General features: G+C 44.7%; 1 protein-coding gene across 2 annotated transcripts; it reads right to left on the reverse strand.

Moving 5' to 3' along the window:
• cop1 (COP1 E3 ubiquitin ligase) lies at positions 1-27623 on the reverse strand. Of its 2 annotated transcripts, none has more exons than XM_066681689.1 (20): positions 26800-27623; positions 22567-22626; positions 22373-22470; positions 22163-22227; positions 20461-20580; positions 20270-20338; positions 20093-20152; positions 19112-19206; positions 18055-18112; positions 17845-17959; positions 17604-17739; positions 14623-14766; positions 14357-14465; positions 12992-13073; positions 12387-12503; positions 9861-9978; positions 9609-9733; positions 7134-7294; positions 1241-1285; positions 1-979 (listed from the first exon to the last, which is right to left on the reverse strand). In XM_066681689.1, the coding sequence occupies exons 1-20, from the start codon at positions 27126-27128 to the stop codon at positions 962-964; spliced, it is 2124 nt and encodes a 707-aa protein (XP_066537786.1). In that variant the 5' UTR covers positions 27129-27623; the 3' UTR covers positions 1-961. The 2 variants fall into 2 exon arrangements, with proteins under 2 accessions (XP_066537786.1, XP_066537784.1); XM_066681687.1 differs by having other exon boundaries at positions 18055-18115; positions 26800-27622.

Genomic DNA, 27623 nt, shown 5'->3' on the forward strand with positions numbered 1-27623 from the left:
CAAGAACGGGATGAGGACAAAATCAGCAGCAGTGTTACGGGGACCGTTCAGTAATCCCAACAAAGTAATACACACGGTGAAGCCCAACGAGTCGATTTCTGTCTACGTTCGACAGGCTACGAACACCAAGAGTGGGGTGGCGACAGGGTTAATGGATTTTAAACAAAGGCCATCACTTTGTTTTGGATTTTTCGAAGCATCTGAGAGCAGTTATGTCCCATTCGCGGGATGTGGCAAATTTTCAAGGTCCCTCAAACGTAAGGATTACCAACATGGACGCCTGGATTCAGTGGGAACCCAAACCGAAAGCGTGCATCTGAGGACTAAGCGGACGCTGTGTATAAAAAGAAAAGAGTATATGGATACTATAGTCTCAAAAGAAAGGACGTAGCAATCGATAATCTGTACAACAGCAAGAACAAAGAGCATCTCATTGTGTTCTGGTCTTGTGCTTTGGCTTTTGTACTCGACGTAGTTCTCTACTTCTGTTTACGAGTCGCCTCTACTTTAAACTTTACAAAGCTCGCGAGAGATTCTCAGGTAACTACATGTCATCGTTCTCTATTAATGCCTTTAAATCAACCGCTTTAGAAAGAGAGGCTTCTGAAAGGAGCATCTGCTACTGTCGTCTCAGAGCGAGCCCCGGGGAGAAACGACCTCATCGCGTCTCTCCTTCTTGAAAAGAAATTGGGAGTGGAGTGGGAGTGGGGGGGGGGACAAAAAAAATACAAAATAAATAAACGCTGTTATTGGAGTCTTTTCTTTTCCTCGCAAAAAAGTTCAGGTTCGATTAAAAAAGTCCAGGGATTTCAACTTCTGTCCATTGTGCTCCGACACGTCTCGCTGGAAACGTTCGCTTTAATTCAGCCCGAGCTTTACCGCTCCCGCGTTCCTCCGCCAAGAGGAGAGGAGCCGAGCGGCGGTTCAATAAAAGGCTCCGATGATTGATTCCGGCAGACCTTCAGACCAGCTCGAGTACCTAGAGGAAGAGGAGGAAGAGAGGCTCGCATCAGAACACAGTTCCACAGCATCAGGCCACAACTAAAGCTTCCGAGGCTCAGTGCTGCTCGGGGAAGATTCAATATGTCAGTAAATGGGACTCCTCCACTCGAGCTGGAGCAATAACACCACACTCTAATCACAAAGGGCTTTCTTTATATCACTAACGGACGCGGCTGTTTCCGAGAACATGAAAGGAAACGGACCAGAAAAGGTACAGAGGGAGTGAAAAAGTTTATACCTTGATTGTTCCTTGACTGTTGGCCGCAATCAGTACGTTTGACTCCTGAGAACAGAGAGAACAACACGGCGTTAAAAAAAAACATACCCACCATTGAGTCTAAAGTTATTAAACACGTGTTCATCCAGTTTCTCCTGAAATACAGGGCATTCATCAGGAGTTAGTCCCTCTGTGCTGCAGTAACACCTTCTACTCTTCTAGGAAGACTTTACACGAAATGCTGGAACATAGCTGTGAGGATCTGATGGCAGCCAGTACAGCAATAAATTCAGGTACTAACTCTCAGAAACATTAGGCACTGATATTATTCCAGGTGACTTTAAGCTCACGTGCAGCTGCTCCACAGCATTCATTTTATACGACCTGGATGTTACACACACACACACACACACACACTGCAGCGACAGATGAGCTACTGTCTCTGACTCTACATCTACAAGGTGGACCAACGAGGGAGGAGTGTCTCACAGAGTGGACAGAGAGTGGACACAGGGTTTAAAAACTCCAGCAGCACTGCTGTGTCTGATCCACTCTACACCAGCACAACACACACTAACACACCACCACCACGTCAGTGTCACTGCAGCGCTGAGAATGATCCACCACCACATCACACCTGCTCTGAGTGTTGAAGAATAGGGGGAAAGTGGGCTGACAACACGAAGTCTCTCTGAGATGTAATAGTCTCGCTGATCCAAATCCTCGCTGGCTATTCCCGTCTCATCTCTCTGTTTATCCTTCATTACGGACGGTTAAGGGCGCTGCATTTCACGGGCATTTACGTAAACAAAGGAGGCATTGACATTTCCCTCTTCTGTCTCTTTTTCTTTCTCTTTTTTTTCGGGTTGGGGGTGTGGGGGTGGGAGGCAGAGTAATTTATGTAAGGCTGAGAAAGGAAATTAATTGAGCGAGACTAAGACACTGAGCAGAAATTCAGCTGAGTAAGCAGCCTGCTTTTGCACATAATTATCGCTGCTGTTTTTGTTTTCCTTTTCTTTTTTTTTTTCTTTCTGCGAGGGAAAATAAACGTTAGTGGCAAACCGTCAGGGGCTTCAAGGTCTTCAATAATGGCCCAGAGTAACAAAGCACGGAGGGAAGAATAACACATCAGGCCTCACGTCCTCCAAAAGTATCAGGGCAAACGAAGACAAAATTGTTAAAAGAGTAAACAACATAAAAATGCATGAGGAAGTGTTTTATTTCTAAATAAAGAGAGTTTTCAGGTGCAAATCGGGTCCATTTTGTGGGTTAATCCCTTGCACCCTTACCTACGGACAGGAAGCTTTATGGGACGTTTTGCTGTGAGGATTTGATGGCATTAAACCACAAACAATAGTGAGGTCAGGTTCTGATGCTGGAGGATTAGTTCTGAATCGCAAACACCACTCCAACTCACCCCGAAAAAGGTAAGGAACGGAGCGGCGTCGTTCAGAAATGAGCCGCTCCCCTCCAGAGCCCTGTGAAGGTTCGGTTTGGAGGTTTATTCTTGGCATTACGCACAGTGAAATGTGGCTCATGTGCAGCTTCTCCACAGCCTCCCATTTCATTGATGCGTGTGTCAGCAACGTGTGCGCTTTCTCTGACAGCTGAAAGATCCTGAGTGGCAGAAGCAGTCAATCATTCATTAAGTCACTCCTCTCTGTAATATATATTTCATTACACTCAGCCTTTTCAAAGACCTTCACCGGAGTCAGACGCTCTTCAACGCAAACACCGCAGCCGGCTGATGAAAAGCCGGGGCAATGCGTCATAGAAAAGACGTTTGGAAATGATTATTTTCAGTGGATTTCGCGGTTCACACAGCAACTCCGGGTCAAATCACACTTACAGCAGGCGAAAGGTACTGAAAACTCACGCCTTGCCAAGTTTAAGGGCAATTATATTTAAATCACACGTATGGACCATGTTCATATTAACGTGTGAATCAGGAGGCCACCAACTCACACACTGTGAAACAGGGACCCCAGTCAGTGTTCTGTGTGCGGAGAACGGAGAACAAAAACAACTGAGTGACAATGGCTAGAGCTCCTCGCTCCTCACTGCTGTGCGCTCGGGGTCGGGGTGAACAGTGAGCGGCTCGTTATCATTTAAAGGAACAGGTGCGTTCTGAAGAGGGCTGTTTACACAGGGGGAGAACACTGCTGTGGGGCTCGGGGGGGAGGTTGACCAAAGCAGGTCACAGACGCTTCATTAAGAAACAGAACTGTGTTCCTCTGTAAACTGGTAGGTCCAGTTTAAGCAGATATTTCACTGAATACATTGTTATATTATTTAATATTTGATTGAATAAGTGGTTTAAAATAAAATAAAAGTGGTTTAAGAACAGCTTAAAGGACCCTCAATTCGACACGAGCTGGGGACGGAAATATGGCTTTCAGCCGCTACTTAGAGGCGGTGATGCAACGAGCAGCAAACTGCGACAGAGGAAGGAGTCGCACGGAAGCAATTATGAGCTTTATCGCTTTATCAAGGTGAACCGTGGAAATGGAAAAAAAAAAAAACACAGCCATCACTGCCACTGCTGAGAGAGAGACTGGGGAATGCCATGAACGCGACTTGGCCATCTTCTGTAAAACACTTTTAATCCTGACTCTCAGCGTCCACTGATTCCAACCTAGATTTTCTTGCCGTATCGGAGTTTACCTGCTCTACTCCTCGGGTAAGTAGATGACAGCTGCAGGGATGCCTTTGGAAGCAGCGGACAGAGCATGAATCCTGGAGCAGCATGATATAACAGCAGCAGGAGGGTTACATCAGCCCCCTGCTGTCCTCGGGTGCATGTCATGTTTAGTAAATAACAGTGATTATACGCTGTTTGCCCAATAGTGAGCTCTGCTACTTTAAGGGGCACCCATTGCTGATGTGGGAGTAAAAGTGTACAAACACAAGTGTGTATAATCGCCATAGTAATACATGACATAGCCACACAAGCCTAAGGACGCTAAGGCCATGGCTAAGTGTGAGTTAGAGGAGTATAAAGCGCCCCAGAACCTGCACTATGTAACTTTTGGAGGAGGATAGGAAAACACCCTGCTGCTCTCCATTGATTTCAGTACAATGCTGAAAAAGTTAAATACACTGCACAAGGAGCAAAAACACCAAATGTTACACAGTATTCCTTTAAAAAACATACAATTCCACTGTGCCTTTAATGGTACAGTATCTTATTTACGTTACTCTGAGAGCGTACCTCTACGTTCAGGGGAAATGTTGGTGGAACTAATCTCCACAAACCTTTGGTCATTAAGTGCACCATGTCTCTCTTTTCTGCCTTTAGAGAAAATAACTAACATCGTAGGAAACGTGGCCCCGGCTACGGTAGAGATGTGGAGAGCCGGTGCCTTCACTGTCAGCTATTTATTCATCTCACAGTTGACCTCAGTTTCCCTCATTCAGACGTCCACTGAAAGCAGGCAGATGGACGCTATTTCTGTCCTGAACCGAGAGTGACCCACACTCCTGCTTCCTGCCTTCTGCCGTTTCCCTCCAACAGAAGAGCTGGGCGCTGAGGGAAGGGGGGCGGCATGTGTGCACATCAAGAGCTTACATTTGCTTAAAGGCACGAAACAGATGCAATTCATTCATTCATTCATTCAACTTATGCAAGCACATCATCCTGATCTGGTTTTCTTCCATAGATCAAAATCACATTGGAGCTGCTGTCCGACACTGTCCACAGGTGAGTGAATGAGTGAGTGTGTGTGTGTGAGAGAGAGAGTGACTGGGTGAGTGTGTGTGTGTGTGTGTGTGTGTGTGTGTGTGTATGTGTGTGAGACTGGGTGAGTGTGTGTGTGTGAGAGAGAGAGAGAGTGAGTGACTGGGTGAGTGAGTGAGTGACACTGTCCACAGGTGTGAGTGATTGGGTGAGTGTGTAAGAGTGACTGGGTGAGGGTGAGTGTGTGTGTGTGAAAGTGTGAGACTGGGTGAGTGTGTGTGTGTGTGTGAGAGAGAGAGAGAGAGAGAGAGAGAGACTGGGTGAGTGAGTGAGAGTAAATGTGTGTGTGAGTGAGTGTGCAAGAGTGACTGGGTGAGAGTGAATGTGTGTGTGAGAGAGAGAGAGAGACTGGGTGAGTGAGTGAGAGTGTGTGACTGGGTGAGTGTGTGTGTGAGAGAGAGAGAGAGAGAGTGTGACTGGGTGAGTGAGTGAGAGTGAATGTGTGTGTGTGTGTGTGAGAGAGAGAATGTGTGTATGTGTGTGAGAGTGTGTGTGTGAGAGAGAGAATGTGTGTATGTGTGTGAGAGTGTGTGTGTGTGAGAGAGAGAGAGAGAGAGAGACTGGGTGAGTGTGTGTGTGAGAGAGAGAGAGTGACTGGGTGAGTGAGTGTGAGTGAATGTGTGTGTGTGTGAGAGTGAATGTGTGTATGTGTGTGAGAGTGTGTGACTGGGTGAGTGTGTGTGTGAGAGAGAGAGAAAGAGAGAGAGAGTGACTGGGTGAGTGAGTGTGTGATGTTGCGTCCTGTTCTGCTCCCAGTGTTTACAGAAGCGCTCCAGACGCACTGCAACATTAATCAGGACAAAGCAGTTACAAAAGACGAATGAATGAATGAACAAATGTAAGATCTTACTGCCAGATAAAGATTAAACTGGTAATGTGTTCACCAAACAACAACAAAATAAACCAAATTGCTCTGCAGCTGGTTCTGCCCCCGGTCCAGTCCTGAACTCAGCCTGGGATTTGTAAAAGCTGCCCACGTTTTCTCAGAGGCGCTGGCGGTCTCGTACACTGCCTCTTTTTATTTTTATTTATTTTGAGCCACCAGCAACAGCAGCGGCACGGACCTCTATTGATATGCAGCACTCCTGACCTCCTCTGCTCTTTACGGTAAACATTATCCGTCTCCCTCTCCTCGGCTCATTGGAAAGCAGACTCTTTAGTTATGTATACAGAACGGCATGAGGCAGAGTAGCCACTGGGAAGGAGCTGACCCTCTCGATGGGAGCTTCTGTGGCCAGAAAAAAGGGCCACATCCAGCCAGGAGACAGAAGCCTGAATTTTAATATCCTGCACCTTTCTGAGAATCCATTTAAACCTGTCCTAACGTCCTACTGCCCTCCCCTCGAGAGCTGCACTGTGTGCTAAGTTTGAAGGCACCCCCTACTATTGCTTTATTACTATACGCTTTAAAGTGCACACATTTTACATTTTCTCACAGTTCAAAAAGTGTCACAAGATGAAAAACCACTTGCTCAGTGCATGTGCTCATCTGGAGTCTACCAACACACACACTGTGAAACAAGACCCCTCCCCCAGTCAGTTCTCTGTGCGCTGCCTGAGTCTGAAAACACAGGTTAAACCAAATCGTTCTGATTCTGCTCCGCTTCTGACGTCAAGTGCAGAGACTTTAGAATAGCCCCGCCCCCTCGTCTGAGTCTGTCCAATCACAGCGCTGGACCCGTGTTTATGTGAGAGCGCAAAGACGAGGTTAAACTCAGCGAAACAGACACAACGAGCGCGGAGAAATAAGATCACTGAGTAAAAACGGAGAAGAAAGAGAACAGAGTGAAAACGGCTAAAAACCAGAGCTTCTGCTCCTCGCTCCTCACTGCTGTGCGCTCGGGGTCGGGGTGAACAGAGAGCGGCTCATTATCATTTAAAGGAACAGGTGCTGAAAGAGCTCCATCCAACTCCTTTGGGATGAGTGAATACATTAACCTATTAGTGTTAATATGCCTGAATACCATCAAATCCTCACACATCCTGTACAGAAAACCATAATATATCTAGTACTTTGTGCTGAGTTGGAGTGGTGTGTATGATCTTAAAACATCCATGACCTCTAATTTCCTAGTGCCATCAAACCCACACAGGTCTTCACAGGGAAGAGTAGAAAACATCACTGAATCAAAGGCCCGGTAAAGCCCTGAGGGACACAAGATCCAGACTTGTTCTTACCCCGTCCGGTAGCGCTCTCCAGCACACGGCACTGACAAACTCATTAGTGTCGTCTTCCTTCTTGTCCTTATCCAGGACGCTCTTCACAGTGTCAAACTTGAAGGTCAGCAGCGTCTTGGACAGCCCCTTGTAGTACAAGTACAGAGAGTTGTTTTCACTTCCTGTCAAATGGGAAAGAGAGAGACAAACACACAGTTAACATTAAAAATATATATATATGAGGTTAAATATTTACAAAGATCAATAAAAGAGAGCAAGAGAGAGAGAGAGAGTGAGAGAGAGAGAGAGAGACAGAGAGACAGACATAGCAGGTAACCAGAGACAAAAAAAAAGTATCTATTCTGAGGGGGTGGGGGGGAAGGAGGAAAAAAAAGCTGTTAAAATATTTAGATAGATACAGGAAGAAAGAGATAGAGAGACAGAGCCACACGGAACGAAAAATTGATGGAGACATACGGGGAGACAGAATTTTTCACACTGAGAGTGAGAGAGGGACACTAAGAGAGAAAGAGAATCTATTCATTCCACAGGACACTGCAGTCAGGGCAGTAAAACTACAGATGTCATGTTCATGGACCAGGTATTTTGTTGCTGTTTGGTTTTTTGATCATTGTTTAATTTCTAACAACACTGTCTTTGCCTTCAACTGTAAAGATTTTTCTGAAATTAAGAGTTTTGTGTGAATCCACATCTTTAGAATGGACAGGAATGACTATAGAGACAGGGACATGAGAGAGAGAGAGAGAGAGAGACGTGAGAGTGAGGACAGAGTGGTCAGTTCACTACAGAAAGAGACAGAGAGAGAGACGTGAGAGTTAGAACAGTGTGGTCAGTTCACTACAGAAAGAGACAGAGAGAGAGACGTGAGAGTTAGAACAGTTAGAACAGTGTGGTCAGTTCACTACAGAAGGAGAGAGAGACGTGAGAGTTAGAACAGTGTGGTCAGTTCACTACAGAAAGAGACAGAGAGAGAGACGTGAGAGTGAGGACAGTGTGGTCAGTTCACTACAGAAAGACAGAGAGAGAAAGAGACGTGAGAGTTAGAACAGTGTGGTCAGTTCACTACAGAAAGAGAGACGTGAGAGTTAGAACAGTGTGGTCAGTTCACTACAGAAAGAGAGAGAAAGACGTGAGAGTTAGAACAGTGTGGTCAGTTCACTAGAGAGAGTGACAGAGAGAGGGAGGGACGTGAGAGTGAGGACAGTGTGGTCAGTTCACTACAGAAAGAGAGAGAGAGAGAGAGACGTGAGAGTTTGAACAGTGTGGTCAGTTCACTACAGAAAGAGAGAGAAAGACGTGAGAGTTAGAACAGTGTGGTCAGTTCACTAGAGAGAGTGACAGAGAGAGGGAGGGACGTGAGAGAGAGACGTGAGAGTGAGGACAGTGTGGTCAGTTCACTACAGAAAGAGAGAGAGAGAGAGACGTGAGAGTTTGAACAGTGTGGTCAGTTCACTACAGAAAGAGAGAGACGTGAGAGTTAGAACAGTGTGGTCAGTTCACTACAGAAAGAGAGACGTGAGAGTTAGAACAGTGTGGTCAGTTCACTACAGAAAGAGAGAGAGAGACGCGAGAGTTAGAACAGTGTGGTCAGTTCACTACAGAAAGAGAGAGAGACGTGAGAGTTAGAACAGTGTGGTCAGTTCACTACAGAAAGAGAGAGAGAAAGATGTGAGAGTTAGAACAGTGTGGTCAGTTCACTACAGAAAGAGAGAGACGTGAGAGTTTGAACAGTGTGGTCAGTTCACTACAGAAAGAGAGAGACGTGAGAGTTTGAACAGTGTGGTCAGTTCACTACAGAAAGAGACAGAGAGAGACGTGAGAGTTAGAACAGTGTGGTCAGTTCACTAGAGAGACGAGAGAGTGAGGACAGTGTGTTCAGTTCAGTACAGAAAGAGACAGAGAGAGACGTGAGAGTTTGAACAGTGTGGTGAGTTCACTACAGAAAGAGAAAGAGAAGTGCGATCCAGTTCACGAGAGAGAGACACATGAGAGTGAGGACAGTGTGGTCAGTTCACGAGAGAGAAAGATGTGAGAGTTAGAACAGTGTGGTCAGTTCACGATAGAGAGAGAGAGAGACAGATGTGAGAGTTAGAACAGTGTGGTCAGTTCACGAGAGAGAGAGAGAGAGAGAGAGAGAGAGAGAGAGAGAGAGAAAAGTGCGGTCCAGTTCACAAGAGAGAGATGTGAGAGTTAGAACAGTGTGGTCAGTTCACGAGAGAGAGAGAGAGAGAGAGAGAGAGAAAAGTGCGGTCCAGTTCACGAGCGAGAGACGTGAGAGAGAGAAAAGTGCGGTCCAGTTCACGAGAGAGAGAGAGAGAGAGAGACACGAGAGTGAGGACAGTGTGGTCGGTTCACGAGAGAGAGAGACGTGAGAGTGAGAACAGTGTGGTCAGTTCATAAGAGAGAGAGACGTGAGAGTAAGGACAGTGTGGTCAGTTCACTAGAGAAAGAGAGAGAGAGAGAGAGATATCTCACCACATGCAACATAGTCTCCATTGGAGGCCAGACCCACAAAGTTCTTCTCGTTGATGTGGCCCTTGAAGGAGCGCAGGCAGTGCGGCTTGTTCACGTTCCAGAGCTTCAGCTGACTGTCCGTGGAGCTGTGGGGACGCAAAAATACACTTCATCCACATTCAGGCACACAGAGATCTCCCTAAAGCCCCGGCATCACTAAGAACCCCATACGGCTTAAGCAAGCTCAAAAAAGGTTAAGCCACAGCTACGCACGCTGACACGATCTCTTCTCCGTTGACGAACTTGGCGTAAGACACTGCCTTCCGGTGACCTTTGAAGACCATGATGGGCTGCTTAGTGTTCCTCAGGTCGTAGTAATGGACACAGTGGTCTGAAAGAGAAGAAAACACACAGGGATCTGAGAACAGAGTAAAGGAATTTATTCATGAGTCTACAGCCACCACCAAGTGTCTCCCTCACCGTGTCCATCTGATCATGAGAGTTTAAAACTGGCGTTGAATGTTATTAGAATTGTGTCTTTTTCAGTAATACCTCCACTGCATTAAACCAATCAAACCCGGTGCAGCCATGGGCCCACATTAACGTAAACATATGTGAAAAATGCATCAATTTATTTCATACACAGCCCATCACCCTGCGCTGGAGAGTCACTCGCAGCATTTAAAACCACTGATGCCCACTTCCTGTTCACATCAGAGGTAAAAGGGATCCAACCGTGTTTTATAGTAACGATTATCCTCTGTTAGCCACATTAGCATTTTCATTATAGGATCTAATGGACAACAGTTAGCGTCTGTCTCTATTGCATCTCTCTACTATTCTGTCTTAGTCTGAGTGAGTTATTCACACACAAGCTTCAGTCATCATCATTATTTTACATGTACAGACACAAGCCACATATATTTTGTCTCGTTCTCTTCCCCCTTCTTACAGAGTCAGAGGATGATACTAATTTGTGATCTCTGCTTAAATCATAGCTCTAATTTGGCTTAAAGTTGAATAGAATGTGTCCTGGCTGATGAATGCCGAATCACAAGTGTCTCCCTGCACTCTGTGTAGTGCACAGTGTAGGTCATAAAACAACGATTCCTGCACTCAGGCACAGCACTGTATTTCCGATTATAAAACAACGGAAATTCTTGAATGCAACCGTGACGTCACTGGTGGACAACAGCTGAACAACGCCGCGGTAAAACACCGTTATGACTGACTGTTGTGACAGTATCTAGCTAAATAACCAACATTATTCATGACAGTAGCCTAGCAATAAGCTAAACTCAAATGTAGAGGTACCGTTATTCTTGTAAATGTGATCGAAGTCGAACTCGAATTCGTCCGACACTATAAACCTCCGTAATGCAGCTACGTAGCCGAGTATAATCTGAGCCACCGAGTTTAGCGAGTCAAGCTAACGTTAACTAACACCAACTAAAACAGGCGAAGTGAGTGTCCTTACCCTGTTTACCTCCATGTTACAGAGGCTCTTGAACACCTTTCGTTGGTGTCCTTACATGCCCATATTGTTGGAAAAGCGCCAGTGAAATGAGCTACAGATAACGGAGTGAGCGGATGGTCCTTTCCAAAGTGCCCGTTTAAAGTTGACAAATTTAGTCCATTTTCTGGATATTTTGGGATCTTTGGGCCATTTGTTCACAGATGTCCCACTGTACATTGAATGATTGCAGCCAAAAACAACACACCTTTTCGTCATTTTGCATTAAATTAAGTGCAGCTTCTAGAGTTGTTGTCCACCATCTACGTCACAGGCAAGACGCCTATTAGAGTTTCCGAACACCGTCGGGGGGGAGACCAACGGTCTTTTAAACCTTATTACTTCAATTAGTAAGAAATAACATGTTTTCTGATTATCAATAAACACAAGTTAGGAACTCAAACTCCATTGTATTTATTTGTTTGACACTTTCATATCGCTGCTGCTTAGCCTTTAAAGTAAGGTTACACCTGGAATGTGATGCAAAACTGCTCACCGTGAGCTGCTCACATTTGTAAATCCATCACACATTTTATCACAGCGCTGGACACCGTGGTTTAAAAGAGGATAAAGCAGGACTAAAGAAAGTGAGAAAATATACCAACATCCTTCTTTTATTCTCTGCCTCACGTCTGATCTGATCCTGAGGGTAAATATCCTTCAGTTTGTGGTCGAGACCCGTGTCTTCTTCCAAGCGGTGTGTGTTGTTAATATTAAATACGTCTCTTAAGTGTCTTAACTCAACCTTTTAAAACCCTAATGAAAACGCATGCCTGGTTTTAAAAGGAGGTGTGAATTTGACATGGCACAGGCTGCCGAGAGCTGCTCTTAACTCCGGCCGAATCCGTCACGCATGCTACATCTCCACAAACCTGGCCTCGCAGTGACCTCTGAAGACTGCTCACAGACCCCAGGGTCGTGGTAATGAACACGAGTGGTCTCAAAGATGAGAAGATGAGAATGAATTTCATTTACAAATGGAACAAGGCCAATAGCTACACTCTGCTAATCCACAGGGTTGGCATCAGTTCCACACTTTCGATGCTAGACACATTTCAATGGCTAAACACATCTGTAATAAAGTGTGTGTGATGAGGGCAGAGCTATCGCTGTCTGTCTGCGAGTTGCAGCATGTTGCGTGTGTCACTCGTGACTGTAAAGCTCTTTAAACAATTGTGTACAACCTTGCAACAGCTCCTACGAGACCTCACTCTGCTTCATCCCACAGACAAATCGCAGCATATGCAGATGTTTACTCACACACTCAGCCATCAAATATAAAATACCTGCGCAGCCGAAGGCAAGGTGATACCGAGACGTTGGGCTGAACTTCACACAGCACACGTTGGCCTTCGCTTCGATGCTGGCAACGGAGTTGTCGAGGTTAGTAGACCACAGCTTCACTGTGAGGAAAGAGACAGACAGAAAGAAAGACGTAAATAAATAAAGGAAGAGTGACAGAAAGACAATGAAAAACAAAAATGACAGATGGAAATAAACAAAGAAAAGAAGACAGAGAAAAACAAAAAGAAGTAGGCAGAAAGAAAAAAGAAAGAATAAACAATAGGCTTTATGTTTAAAATTGACATGCTTTGAGAGTTAAGAAGGTTTTTCTCCTGTGCTGTTACTGAATGAGTGACGAAACCAAGCGGCTCCCACTGCTTTAACAATGAGGAAGCTGTGAGAGAAGAACAGAACTCTACACAGAGCCCAAAGAACAACCTACAGAACAACCGTTTGGGCTCTAGATACAAGAACTGATTCAATAAAGACTCAAAATAAGAACGTGTCACCGTGCTCTAAACCTAAAATAAAGTTGACCCTCCCAGGACACAGCACACGGAGCAGGAGGTCTCTCCCCATCGTCTTATCGCTCCTCACTTCTCTTTACCTTTTGCATCGTCGGAGCCTGAAGCCAAGAGTTTGGGATCCATCAGGTTGAAGTCCACACTCCAGCATCTCTTCTCGTGCTCCTAGGAGAGGGTCCAGAGGAGGAGAGAACGTGGATTACAAACGTGAGGAGATACAGTTTACAGAAGGGGGAAAGATCAGAGACATGATGAAGCTTTAGAGCTGTGGTTCATGATGTTGTGAGTCAGACCTAGCTCACGAGATCATCAGTTCCTACTACACTGTCGATTAAAAATAAAAGCAGGAGCCAGCACAATGTTGTAGTCACAGGGCGGGAGTACACTCCGGGAGCAAGGCTGAGAAGCACTGTATCTGAGGATGGAAAACACTGAGGGCCAGATGCACCTAGGAGCACAGGGGCAGTGCAAGTTGTGCTTTAATTATAAGACTGTGCAGGGGTCTAACAGCATGCGCACACACAAAGTCACACGACAAACGTGTGCTGGTTTGAACTTCAGGAACCGCAAGGAGTAGGGGTTGGAGGAAGTTGGGAGTGAAGGAAGGTCACTATACTCTCCCTCAACATCCACAGTTGAGGTGACATTGAGCAAGTCACCTAAGCACCAACTGCTCCCTGGCGCATGGAGATGGCAGCGCCCTGGATGTGTTTTTGTGTGTGTGTGTGTGTGTGTGTGGAGCTGTCGGCTGAAATCCCAGTGTTTACTGAGGTCTAGTAACGTTTGCCGGTCCCATCTCAATCATTAATTTACTGTTTGAATAAAGCCAAAAGTCTCAATCATTTATGATCAATGATGAATTCAGAAGAAGGAATAAATAAATAAAAGCCAGCAGGTCTCTGGCAGCTGTCTCCACATTCACAGCTCGTTCTGATTCGTTCTGCGTGAGAGAAGAGAAGTAGCTAAGGTTTGTGAGTAGAGGTTTGACCTGGACTTGACGCTTTTTTGTTTGTTTATTTTCTTTTATTTAAATAACTCACTAGAGTCTGAAAAGGTGTTAAATCTAGTTTGAAAAACCGAGTAGAGGTTTGGAGCCGAACGTGACGTTTCACAAGGTCACTACACCCCGACTTTACAAACAAGTAGCTGAATCATAGCAGCAGCTTCAGTAAATTAATAACGTGCAGTTTTGCTCGAAGTTTACGAGCCAGAACAGTTTGATATCAGACGCTGTGTATATTTTTTGGGCTAAAAACCTAAAAGTCCAAACGGTATAAAAATAAACTCAGGTCAAATTTAAATGGGGAAAAAAAACAAAAACAAACATAAATCATAGGGTCTTACAAAACACATCGACAGAACGCATCAGGTTTGCACATGGAAGTGAAAAGCTTAGTGCACAGAAACTTATCCAAAAAAAAAAAAGAATGACAAACTCCGTGGTGTACCTGATAAACCTTTGATCTCTGTCCTGTGAACCCGTCCCAAAGGATAACCGTTCCCTCGTAGTCGCTGCTCGCGAGCAGGTTCTTATGGTAGCTACTCCAGCTGATACAGCTGAGGGAGAGAGAGAGAGAGAGAGAGAGAGAAAGAGAGAGAGAAAGAGAGAGAGAAAGAGAGAGAGAAAGAGAGAGAGAGAGAACATTGTGGGTTTTACATATTGTAAGAGAAGCATTTCTTCCTCAGGACTGAGAGTGATTTTTTTTTTCTGCACCTAATTTTGGAGTTGCACGTCATCTCGTTGACAGGATAATGAATGTCCACGGCGTCCTGAATCACCGTCCCGTATTCGAACACTTTAATTTTCTTGGTGACACCGGCGATGGCAAAGTAATCACAGTCGCGGTCAAACTCGATGCTGCACAGAGAAGTGGAACAGAGACAGAACAAGTGTCAACAACATTGAGTTCTCCTTAGAACCTGGTCTCCACATATTACCATCTCCCGCAAGCACCCAATCACAGCCACACAAAGAGCTAGAGCCCGCTCAACAACCTCATACCGTAAGCCACACAATGAGGCCAGAAGTATGTAGACACCCCTTACTGAGAGTGAAACTAAGTGAACATACAGCGCACACACAGCTTGTTAAATATCAGTGGAAAATCCTGGAAAGAAATGGGACGCTCCGGAGCTGCTGCACGAGCCTCAGGTCTCCATGCTCACTGCTGGCATTCAGTGAGAGGAGCGTAAGCCCCTCAGCGTTGGAACTGTGTTCTCTGAAGTGATGGAGCCTCATCCAGTACAGTCATTACTAACGGTCCAACATCACTCAGCTACCTCGTCTCTGACTTCATTTATTTTCCACTGGATTATAACCACTTAGGGCTGGACAATACGGCCAAAATGTACACCACAATACAGTGGAAGCTCTACTAACAAACTCTCCAAGATACGACCGGGGCATTTGAATATTTTTTGCCTCCACCAACGAACCATGAAACGAACCCGAGCCTCCGCGGAGCCGGCGGCTGGAAATGGCCACTGACCCCAATAGGTGAGTCTCCCAGCGCCCAGACTTGAGTGAGCTTTTAAGATTAGCACATTGTAGCTTTAGCAATGTAGCATTAGCGTAAATAGCAGACATCAAAATCCGTGCTAAGACGCATCTACGATTCGTCTCCCCACATTCACCGCCTACTCTCCGTTATTCCCCCCACCCCCCACCTCCCGTCATACAGCCAGTGCCTGTGTTACTGCTCCAGCCAGTCGTCACGTCTTCAAGGTAGCGACGTGTAACCACTTACAACTTTATTATTTCTTTTTTATTACTGTTTCCACTGTATTTCTCTTTTATTTTTAGTAACGCTACATGTATTTTTTTTACTAATTTGAGAGTGTTGTAAACATATATCAGTGCAGAAAGGGTGACTTTCGGGGCGGGGGCTGGAACGCATTAATTGCTTTTCCATTATTTTAAATGGGGAAAATTGACTCGAGAAACGAACTTTTCCACTTACGAACCGGGTCACGGAACGGATCAAGTTCATAGGTAGAGGTTCCACTGTATATTTCTCTCCAGACTCCACCCATATTCAGGATCGTCAACATAAAAGTCTTTGTGCAAGTGAAGCCTAAATCTCAGTCAAATAAAAACAGCCTAACACTAAAACAACACACAACGAAGCAAGGAGACGCCACAGTTCATTTTGTCAGTTATGTGCCTGAAACTAGAGCACCTCCGCTCAAACTGTGTATACTCTGCTCTTAGTTAGCGAGCTAGTTCGCAGGTTAGAGAGCATAGCGAGCGAAGCCACAGCACAGCCTGGAGAGAGCGACTTTAAAGCAGGGGTCACAAGTGGATAACGACAACAATATACACCACCCCACTCTCAAAGTATTCGAATATACGCCGAATATCCCGGTCAAAGCTATGACGGTATTTGGGTCAGCATTTTAACGGGCTGGACAATAATCCAGTATCAATATTTATCGCAATATAAAATGCTTCAATAACAACGATATGATTTTTAAACACACATTCAGTATTTCAATAAACCTTATTTACAGCATCTGTCACTGACTGACGCTCATTAGGGGGCGCTGTCGTCAGTTCAGCACTCAGTTTAAAACGATTAATACTGACAAAGCCAGTAAGTTTATGTTTTTTCAGTGGATTTTAAACCGTTCGTATCGATATCGTTATTATATCATAGTCACCTTTCACTTTATTCTTTCATCTTCTCCAGTTCAAACACTTACATGTCTCTTTATTAAAGGACAGACTTTGGCTGTTTCTTAAAACAAAAGTATGTCAAGTCTGAACTGCCGTATTTGGTACAAACTCCAGAGGAGGGGAGGACGCTGTGATCGTTCTGCAGTTTGAACGCAGACGAAATTGGTGAGTCACCGTCTCAGTGGCAGGGAAAAAAAAAAACATCGCGCTGAGGTTAGTGAAAAAGGCATTCTGGGATATCTGACTTTCTCAAGTCTACAGAACCATGTCCCAGTGGATCCTGGATATTACGGGCGGAGCGAGAACAGCGCCGGGGATTTGGACTGTACTTAGATAAGTGTGGACTTTTAAAATGGAACAGTACTCGGGCTGTGACTGATGTTCTCACCACGACCCTGAACTGAACACAGACCATGAACGAATGAATGATTATTATATTAACGATGTTTGGTGTTTATTGATAGCATGTTCAGTGTATTGTTGTTTTATTTTCTTTTTTTGGGGGGGGGGTCATGTTTGTGAGTGTACTATGTTAAATGTGTTGAGTGTATGTTAGTGTTACTGGGTTAAGTGCAGTGTATTTAGGGTTGGTTTGTGTTTGTTGGATCTGAGTGATCCATCTATGGATACCATGTGTTTCAGGAGAAAGGCTGGGAGAGCGGGTACACACACACACACACACACCCCTGAGCTGATGTTACAGCTGTGCCTGCGCAGACAGAGCGCTCTGATCGAACCGTTCGGCTGACTGACTGCATCACGGCGAATCGCTGATAACCTGGGGTTAACGAGACCCACTGAGAGCAAAGAGGGCCCAGATCTCTGTCATTAAAACCCTTTCCCTACACACAGCTCACACTTCCAGAGAGCTCAGGGTCTCTGATGTTAGACCACAGTGCCCTCTACTGGAGTCTTATATATCCATCTAATATACACTGATCGAATTATGCCCAGAGATTTAAACAAAGTTGTCAGATGTGAAGCACAAATTGATTTTTTTAAATCCCAAAAACCCTTACCTAGAAACAATACTGGAGCCGTTGTAGAGGTCACTGGCGTAGGAGAGAGTGGCCAGAGGACGCACAGAGTTGTATCGAGTGAACTTAGAGAGACACTCCATGAAATCGTCCAGCTGGTTAACAGTCCTGCTGTCGTCTGCAGAACAAACACCACAGTAAAAGACACTGAATACACACGTACGCAGTCTATGCCCCCCCGTGGTAACCCCCTGCGTTAGGAGACACACTCCTTAGCGCTCACCTGTGATTCGAGACATCCTGTTGGAGAAGTAACACTGCTCCAGGTCCTCAAAGTGTGCCGTGAGCCTCTTCCTGCGGGAGGCCAGAGTGCTGTTGTACCAGGTCTGACGTTTACCCTACGGAGAATCACACGCATGGGACCTCAGGACGCGCAAAACAGTTACAGGAACACTGAAGAGACAAGGCTGACCATCAAAGTGATGAAACTGACCTGTGAACTCCCGCCAAACTGTGGAGGCTGGATATATTCTGTGGGTTCGATCATGCTGCTGCTGGAGAGAGAGCTTTCAGTTAGAGGCTGTAGGACACGTGGAGTACAACAAGAGCTGGAGTCACCACAACACGCGAGGTCCCAGTGTCCACCACACGGTCAGTACAGGCAGCAAAACACACTTAGTTTCTACACAAGTAACATCCAAGACTTACTTTGTCATTAAACTTTAGCTGATGATTTATCAGCATATAAATGACTGCAATTAACATTATTTCATTCATCGTTTGTAACCATTTCATTCTGATCAGGTTCACTGTGGATTCAGAGCCAACCTGGAATCACTTGGAACAAGTCAGTAACACACCCTGGACAGAGCACCCCACACTCACCCAGTCACTCACACCTGTGGGCAGTCACACACTCACCCACTCAGACCTGTGGACAGTTTCACACACTCACCCAGTCACTCACACCTGTGGGCAGTCACACACTCACCCACTCAGACCTGTGGACAGTTTCACACACTCACCCAGTCACTCACACACACACACCTGTGGACAGTTTCACACACTCACCCAGTCACTCACACACTCAGACCTCTGTACAATTTCACACACACTCAGTCACTCACTCACACACACACACACCTGTGGACAGTTTCACACACTCACCCAGTCACTCATACACTCACCCAGTCTCTTACACACTCACACCTGTGGACAGTTACACACACTCACCCAGTCACTCACACACTCACACATGTGGACAGTTACACACACTCACCCAGTCACTCACACACTCACACCTGTGAACAGTTTCACACACTCACCAAGTAACTCACACACTCACACCTGTGTACAGTTTCACACACTCACCAAGTAACTCACACACTCACACCTGTGTACAGTTTGACACACTCACTCAGTCACTTCCTGATTATCTGACTATGTGTGAGCTATAAGTGTTAGTTCTTGACCTTCCTGATTACAGATGAGTCTTAATCTTTGTCTGTGCTCTACCTTTAAGGTCAAGGCCAGGATGTGCTGTGTCTTACTTGTGAGCAGGAGAGTGGGCTTCTCCAAACTGGGGAACGGTGCTGTCCAGATTGGAATCCATGTCACTCACTGTTGAGTAGAGGCCACTCATTTCCTAAAGACACCAGAAACAACTTAGGCTTTGAGCTCAGTTACAAAGTACATCGATCAGGACACGGGGAATAATAAAATGTCCACAGTAAGTGAGCGATGAGGGGGTAGACCAGGGAGTCTGATAAATGAGAGTCCATGAGTGGGCACACTGCAAACGGAGCAAGCAGCACAGTAGCTGGGACTCATTCATTTTTTATAGGAATGAAACCTTCATGCAAATGAGAAGTGATATGGGGGGATGACTACAAATAATAGAAATAAATCTGATCCCACTGATATGTGAATTTACCAGTCTGTACCTAATCTGCATTTAAACTGGACACATTCTCCCCTCGTCTCCACAGTGGAACACAGTTCTGTTTCTTAATGAAACGTCTGTGACCTGCTTTGGTCAAAACCCACAGCAGCGCTCTCCCCCGTCTAAACAGCACCTGTTCCTTTAAATGGTAATGAGCCGCTCTCTGTTCACCCCGACCCCGAGCGCACAGCAGTGAGGAGCGAGGAGCAGAAGCTCTGGTTTTTAGCCGTTTTCACTCTGTTCTCTTTCTTCTCCGTTTTTACTCAATGCTCTGTGTTTAACCTCATCTGTGCGCTCTCACATAAACACAGGTCCAGCGCTGTGATTGGACAGACTCAGATGAGTGGGCGGGGCAATTCTAAAGTCTCTGTACTTGACGTCAGAAGCTGAGCAGAACCAGAACTACTCGTTTTATCTATTTCTGACTTGGGCAGCACAAAGAGAACTGACTGGAAGGTCTTGTTTCACAGTGTGTGTGTGTTGGTGAACTCACCACACACACATTAATGTGAACATACACTGATTGAGCAAACTTTCCCCTGTGGAAATGGCAAAGAATATGTCCCCTTTAACATTTCAGGCAGCTTACCTCAACACGCTTTATGTCCTCCTCTAAAAAGTTCAGCTCCTTCTGTAACTGCTCCAGTTGCTGTGCAGAAATAAAAGAATAATTTCATACATCATTAGCCACTGGTGTATTTAGCCTCTCTGCCATACGCTCAAATTTAAATCTCTATTAGTGTTCAGTAGGTTTCCTCTGCACAACCTCTCTTTTATTTCGTCGAGCTTCCTTCAGGAACTCCATTAAGATCTGCCGCTGAGCTTCTTGCGATTCCTTGTGGAAACAGGAACATGGGTGGCATTTAGGCAGAAACATTAAAGTCCACTTAAATCAACCAAATTAAAACGACTCTGCGGCGGCTATTAAAAAAATGACTATAATACAAGCTCACTGACCGCTTCCAGCTGCTTCTTTTTCTGCACCAGGAGCTCCAACATGTAGTTGACATTTGCTAAATCCAGATTCTCCTGGTCTGTGCCAAGGACATCCTGGAAAAACTGCCACTTGGTTCCATTCTGTAAACACAGGACGTTAAAGGTGTAAGACAGGGTCCAGTGCAGTGCAATGGGGCAATACCTGTTAATGCCCCTTGATTAAAATAGAGATATAACATTTTTCATTTTCATGTAATTGTCACTGTACAACACACACACACACACACAGCAGCTGTCCCATTGCCCTTAGAGCAACTGGGTGTTAGATGCCTTGCTCAAGCTCTCTTCAGCTATGGACTGTGGGAGCAGGACCTGAAGACTCGGGGTCGGGGTGAACAGCGAGCGGCTCATTATCATTTAAAGGAACAGGTGCTGAAAGCGGGCGTTCTGAACAGGGCTGTTTACACAGGGGGAGAACACTGCTGTGGATTTTGATTGGGATGATGAGGATATTTACACTTGTTACTGTGCTTCTCATCATTTGGGACAGCTGCCTCAACCTCCACCAATGTGCAGTGTCCACATGGACCATGCAGCAGCAGCCAATCTGTGTTGATGTGTCCCCTTACCACACATCAGCTATGGAGACGTGGAGGACCCAGGTAATAATGATACAGATTCGCTTTCACTGACACATTCCTCCTCTGCAGAAAGCTAACTCAGGACAGCACTCCTGTTTTTTTTATCCCAAGCCTTATTTTGAAGAGCTTTTATGTGCTTAAATTTCAAGGACTGTCAGGTACAATTAAAGTGTGCATCTTCATACACACACTCCATGAATCACCCTTCAGCAATGATGGACTACGGTGTTAGCAGTTCATTAACGACACTTCCCTTACACCAGGTTTAAAAAGAGCAAAGACAGAAAACAGTGATAATTCACAGCAACTTCATAATGATTCGTTTTTTAATTATCTTTACTGTAGCAACAATAATCATGAAATTACAGACCCCCACTGCCCTGCAGCACACTACAGCAAACACAAACTCAATAAACCACTGTGTTTCATTCTTTTTAAAATTGTAGCTAACCTTTAAGATTCAGTTTGAGTTTGATTTTCCTCTCTCCTCTGTCCAGACAAATACAAAAATGACTGCATTCCCAAGCCAGTCCAGTAGGGGGCTTACAGTTCCTCTAAGAGAGAGTCATCAAAACACCATGACACATGAGTGAAACACAGAGGTTTAATCCAAAATCACTCCATTCTTCCTCTGTAGTGCACTACACAAATCATAAAATGACTGAACCCGGATCTTGTGCATTATATATTTCTAATACAGCATCATTCATGTGTGTGAATCTGAGCACTAGTGCTGTCTGTGTGTGTACAGTGTAGTTTATGACTGATGTAATTCGCTATAGAGGGAGTATGGAGGTGTTTGAGTTAGTTTTTCCGAAAATATCAATTTTCTTTGGTCCACACAAACAATTTTCAGAGACCTACAATGCCGTGTACGTGTGGATGGGAGTCCAAAACACATGACAGAGAAAATCTCCCACTGAGAATAAAAGGACAACTCTGAAACTGCTTTAATGATGTAACACGGTGTTCCTACTTGAGCTGGGAACGGAAGCCGAGTCTGCAGTGTTGAATGTGTGTTGTATATCTTCTGTTAGGTCAGAATCAATATCACTATAAGCAGATCAGAGCTGTGCACTTACAGGGTGGTCCCGCTTCAGCCGCTTCTCCTCAGACCTCTGTTTCTGTTTGAGGATGAGCTCGTTCACTGCAAGAGCACAAAAACAAATGATGCAATACTCTCAGCTACAACGGGCTGACCTCAGCAGCATCATGTAATAGAATGAAACGAGGAGGACGCGTCTCACAACACACTGCAGTCCAGAGTCCAGTCAGAGCAACGGTGCACTCACCTAAGAAGTTGGGATAAAGCTGATCCACGTTATCGATGATGTAATTACACTTGGGGCATCTGTTGCTGTCCTCCAGACTCTGTCGTATGCATTTGTAACTGAGAATACAGCACAGGAATGAACCTCACAGGAAGCACAACATCGAGGGAATGGGTAGAAGTAAAGTAAAGGTGAAGAAGGCTTTAAAGACTCACCAGAAACTGTGGCCGCACTTCGTCATGTGAGCTTCCTCGATCATCTCGAAACATATGGGGCTGTAAAAAAAAAAAACCCAGAGCATGACTCTCAACATTCACACGTTACTCTCAAGTGGCACAGTGTAAGCCTCGATCTCAGTTTATCTCCAGTGATGCCTCAGACGTCTGAGCCAAAATGTTGGCGTTAACATACCGTCACTGTCCAGTCAAAAACATGCATCGCCCAAAACAGCAACTTTACAGGAGAAGGACAAAGCCTTCTTAACTTTCATTGGAAGTCAATGTAGTAAGATTTTATTCACAGCAATTTTGGAGCATTTCTATTGGTCCATTTATCAGGTAATTTAGACACAGTGTAAAAAACAGCTGTCTGTAACCCTTATCCAGTTCAGGGCGGGTCCCAAAATCTACCCGGAATCACTGGGCGTAAGGTGGGAACACACCCTGGAGGGGGCGCCAGTCGCGAAGGACAGCTGCTCTGCTCAAATTAAATAATAAACTAAACATCCACATTTTTTTTATTAGACAGTGACTATAATTAATAAGACATTCATTTTTATTTAACAATATATTTATATAAACTTTTCCATCAGTGCCCCTCTTTAGGAGGTGAGATTAGTTTGGAACTTTTGTGAATATTTTGTGGACCTCAGCGTTGTCCATTGTGTTTTACGGATGTGCTTCTTTACATAACAACGAACATCATTTCAGCAGCTTGCTCTTCTCTGGTCTGGGGCTGTTACGTGAATTCATTTAAAAACTGGGTTTTTGTCAGTTTTGTTTATTTAATTTCTTAATTTAAACTTTTTTATTTTTTATTTGGACAGATGAGAAGTCATCACTGCCAACACAGGACTGAATTGTGGCCAAGGTCGTACTGGAACTATTCAACTCTCAGCATTTTCTTTGTGCTTGCTTCCTTTCACTTGTGGAAGAAAAAAATATATATATAAATAATAAAATGAATAAAAGTTTGTGTTGTGTGCAAACCTGCAGTACCGAGTCTCACAGTGGGGAATTTAAAGATATTAACCACTAGGAGAGATTTTAAATCTGTTTAAAACCTTTGTTAATTTCAGCTACATCCTTAGGACTGGAAAGATGTATAAAATACAAACGAATGCCATAAAGATTGAGGAATATGTTTCTGGTTCAGCCTTGAGTTGTTTCATTAAGGAGGCATGCTATTTTTATACACATTTGGGCTCTGGTTAAGACTATGTCAAGTTCTGATTTTACACTGGAACATGACTTCATCATCATTACAGTCTAATTTTATAATGTACTCATAAGATTGTGCTTTAATGAGAGCAAAACTGAAGGACTCCTGATTACAGCCAGTGTTGACCTCTGTTGTAGGACTCTGCTGCCCCAGTGCTTTGGGAGAAATGTAAATAAGTCCACTCCGATGTGGAAGTCAGGAGATTATAGTTCACAGGTAAACACTTATACCCTAAAAAGGATGGTTGGTTTAAACTAAACGTGAGATTGAAGGATGCAGTGGACGTTCAGCACTGCAGCGTTACGGTCTGGTCACATGGAGCAGTTAATGAATTTGTCTCTGTGTGGAATCCTCTCACTTTGCTCATACTTCAATGGGGTTTAGTGCTGTCGCTGGTGTCGCTGTTGAGTATGAAAATAATGCATGTTCTTCACTGTTTTTACTGGGACAACACTCCCAATAAAACGCGCTGGTGATGTCAGGAGTACAGTGCTCTTTAGAAGGGTGTAATTGTATTAACACGCTATAAATTTATGTCTATATCAGTGGCATTCATTGGTCCTAAGACGACAATCTACCAATGGGGTGGGTGTGTGAGAGAGAGAGAGAGAGAGAGATACTAGGGAATTCTACAACTCCAATTCCAATGAAGATGGGATGCTGTGTAAACCATAAATAAAAACAGATTACAGTGATTTGCAAATCGTTTTTCAACCAATACTCAATTGAATACACTATAAAGACAAATATTTAATGTTCAAGTGGATAAACTTGATTGTTTCTGTTTCCACTCATTTTGAATTTGAGGCCTGCATCACGTTCCAAAAGAGTTGGGACAGGGGCAATATTTACCACTGTGTTACATCACCTTCCCTTTTAACAACACTCAATAAGTGTTTGGGAACTGAGGACACTAATTGTTGAAGCTTTGTAGGTGAAATTCTTTCCCATTCTTGTGTGATGTACAGCTTCAGTTGCTCAACAGTCTGGGTCTTCGCTGTCGTATTTTGCACTTGATAATGCGGCACACGTTTTCAGTGGGAGACAGAATGAAAAAGACATCCCTGAAAAAGACGTTGGTTAGATGGCAGCATATGTTGCTCCAATAACCTGTATGTGCCTGTTAGCATTAATGATGCCTTCACAGATGTGCAGGTTACTCATGTCATGGGCAATAACCCACCCCCATACCATCAGAGATGCCGGCTTTTGAACTTTGTGCTGCTAACAATCCAGACAGTCCTTTTCCTCTTTGGCCTGGAGGACACGACGTCCATGATTTCCAAAAACAATTTGAAATGTGAACCCGTCAGACCACAGGACACTTTCCCACTTTGCTGGGTTTTTTTCTGGGTGTTGTTGATTTATGGCTTTCACTTTGCATGGTAGAGTTTTAACTTGCATTTGTAGATGGAGCGACAAACTGTGTTTTCACTGACAATGGTTTTCTGAAGTGTTCCTGAGCCCATGTGGTAATATCCGTTACAGAATGATATCAGTTTTTAATGCAGTGCCATCTGAGGGATCGAAGGTCTTGGGCGTTCAATGTTGGTTTTTGGCCTTGCCGCTTACTTGCAGAGATTTTTTCCAGATTCTCTGCATCTTTTGATGATATTATGGTCTGTAGATAATGAAATCCCTAAATTCCTTGCAATTGTACATTGAGAAACGTTCTTAAATTGTTGGACAATTTCCACACGCGGTTGTTCACAAAGTGGTGAACCTCGCCCCATCCTTGCTTATGAACCACTGAGCCCTTTGGGGTTGCTCCCTTTAACCAATCATGACACTCACCTGTGGAATGTTCCTAACAGGTGTTTTTTGAGCATTCCTCAACTTTCCCAGTCTTATTTTGCCCCTGTCCCAACTCTTTTGGAACATGTTGCAGGCCTCAAATTCAAAATGAGTGAATATTTGCAAAAAAACAATAAAATGTAATGTTCAAACGGATAAACATCTTGTTTGTAGTGTATTCAATTGAATTTAGATCGAAAAAGAATTTGCAAATCATCGTATTCTGTTTTTTTATTTATGTTTTACACAATGGCCCAACTTCATCGGAACTGGGGTTGTAAGAAAGAGGTTCTTGAACACCTTCCTCTCCTTTCAGACCCACTGTGTTGAGTCATTCCTCTGTGCTGCAGTGACTGGATTTACAAGAACAGTCCTAAGGCCAACTGTTGATGTTGAACAAGTGTAGTTTAGGCACTAAAACTCATACCAAACATTCAGGGTGGAACTCCATCACTGCAGAGAACAGGTCCACGATCCAGCAGGTCTCAGGAGGGTTTATACCTCTCTAGGACACGCATGCAGCTGCCCCACACTTTTCTATGGATTAGTGTACAACGTCTGTGTGTTCACCATTTAAAAAGTGTAACTTACAGCACCTGGATTCAAATTACGCATATTATAAGGGCTCCTAGAAAACTTAAACATGTATTGCACCTATAGGTAGACTATGAACTGCAACAGGTGTTTACTGAACTTTAAAAGGTTAGTGCTAATAGTATGTAGCCTTAGCAAACCCACAGGAACAGACCAAATTAAATATTTATCAGCTATTTGTCCTTTGATGTGACCATTTATTAAAAACATTCTTTATTAATTTATATTTTAATATCAACCTCATAAGTTTGTAAAACCCAACTGCTAAAACAGTTTTTAGGGGATTCTTGTGACAGGAAGAAAACAAGCCTAATCCGCTGCATCCACAATATCCCCCATGCTCCCTATGTAGTGCACAAAGTAAGAAACGAAATAGCAGCTTCTGAATAGTATGATACATAAATAAATAAACAAATGTTTGTTCTCAGTATTGGCTCTAACTTGTCTTACACTTGGGGTCCAGTTTGAACACAACCTCTACTTTCGCGCCTTAGTGAAGTGTACTCCTTAGGGAGCAGGGAGCAGTTTGGAACGAACCCGTCCGCTGACAAACCGTTGACGGCCTTCTAGAAAGTTAATATTTTTAATAACGTTTAAAATGTAAATAAAAGTATCCTCACCAAACAAAATCATTGCTCTTGTCCTCGTAGGGGTTAATAAGCCCGTTATATAGGGTTCTTTTCCTGCTGTAGCTGGCCCCCGAAGAGCCGGCTCGGCCGCTCTGCGAGGCCGAGAGAAGCGCCTCGGTCCGGGACGAGACGCCTCCGCCGTTCGGGTTAGCATTAGCATTAGCGTTAGCAATGATGCTACCTCTGTTGGCCGCGGCGCCTCCGTTGGGGCTGGACGAGTTACCAGAGCTCGTCCCGGGCACAGACCCTGCTTCTGTCCCGCTGCCACCACCACCACTACTGCCGCCGCCGCTCTGGTGCTGCTGTCTCCCGCTAGACATCCTTCCTTCTCCCACGGAGAAGCCCGAATCTGTCGGCTCGCCCAAAGCAGAGCACCGCCTCACTGCATGCTAGCCGCTCCGGGCGTTATACGCACCGTTACCGATTCCTCAGACGTTCACCGTTCACACACAGCCCAGCTCACTCTTACACAGACGATATTTGTTGACAAAATCCAAAAGGAAGCGGGTGGAAATTCTGCAGAAATTTCAGTCCCACTGCAGAAGAACATCCACAACAAGGTAAACTCAGAGCCACCGCAGAAACCCGCTCTCACCGCCACCCTCCGACTGGGAGTCAGAGCACACTGCGCGTCCAAATACTTTTGGACACGGTGTTTCAAGAGCACAGAGCAGCAGGCTCGATCCTAACCAGCCGCCGGAGGAGTATAAATCCCCCTCCAACACTGGGCTGTGGAAAACTACTACTATTTATGATGAGCCAGATCTAATTTACAAAAACACAGGGCATGAGCTATGGATTAGGACCCCCTAGCT

Source organism: Hoplias malabaricus, chromosome 9 (genome assembly GCF_029633855.1).
Source record: "Hoplias malabaricus isolate fHopMal1 chromosome 9, fHopMal1.hap1, whole genome shotgun sequence".
Taxonomy (NCBI): domain Eukaryota; kingdom Metazoa; phylum Chordata; class Actinopteri; order Characiformes; family Erythrinidae; genus Hoplias; species Hoplias malabaricus.

Excerpts from the sequence above, each read along its gene's own strand:
- cop1 (XM_066681687.1), bottom strand. The coding sequence starts at position 27,128 with ATGTCTAGCGGGAGACAGCAGCACCAGAGCGGCGGCGGCAGTAGTGGT. Across the intron at positions 22,228-22,372 it reads GCTTTATCCCAACTTCTTAG|TGAACGAGCTCATCCTCAAA; the intron begins GTGAGTGCACCG and ends GTGCTCTTGCAG. Across the intron at positions 20,581-22,162 it reads GGCTGAAGCGGGACCACCCT|AATGGAACCAAGTGGCAGTT; the intron begins GTAAGTGCACAG and ends CTGTGTTTACAG.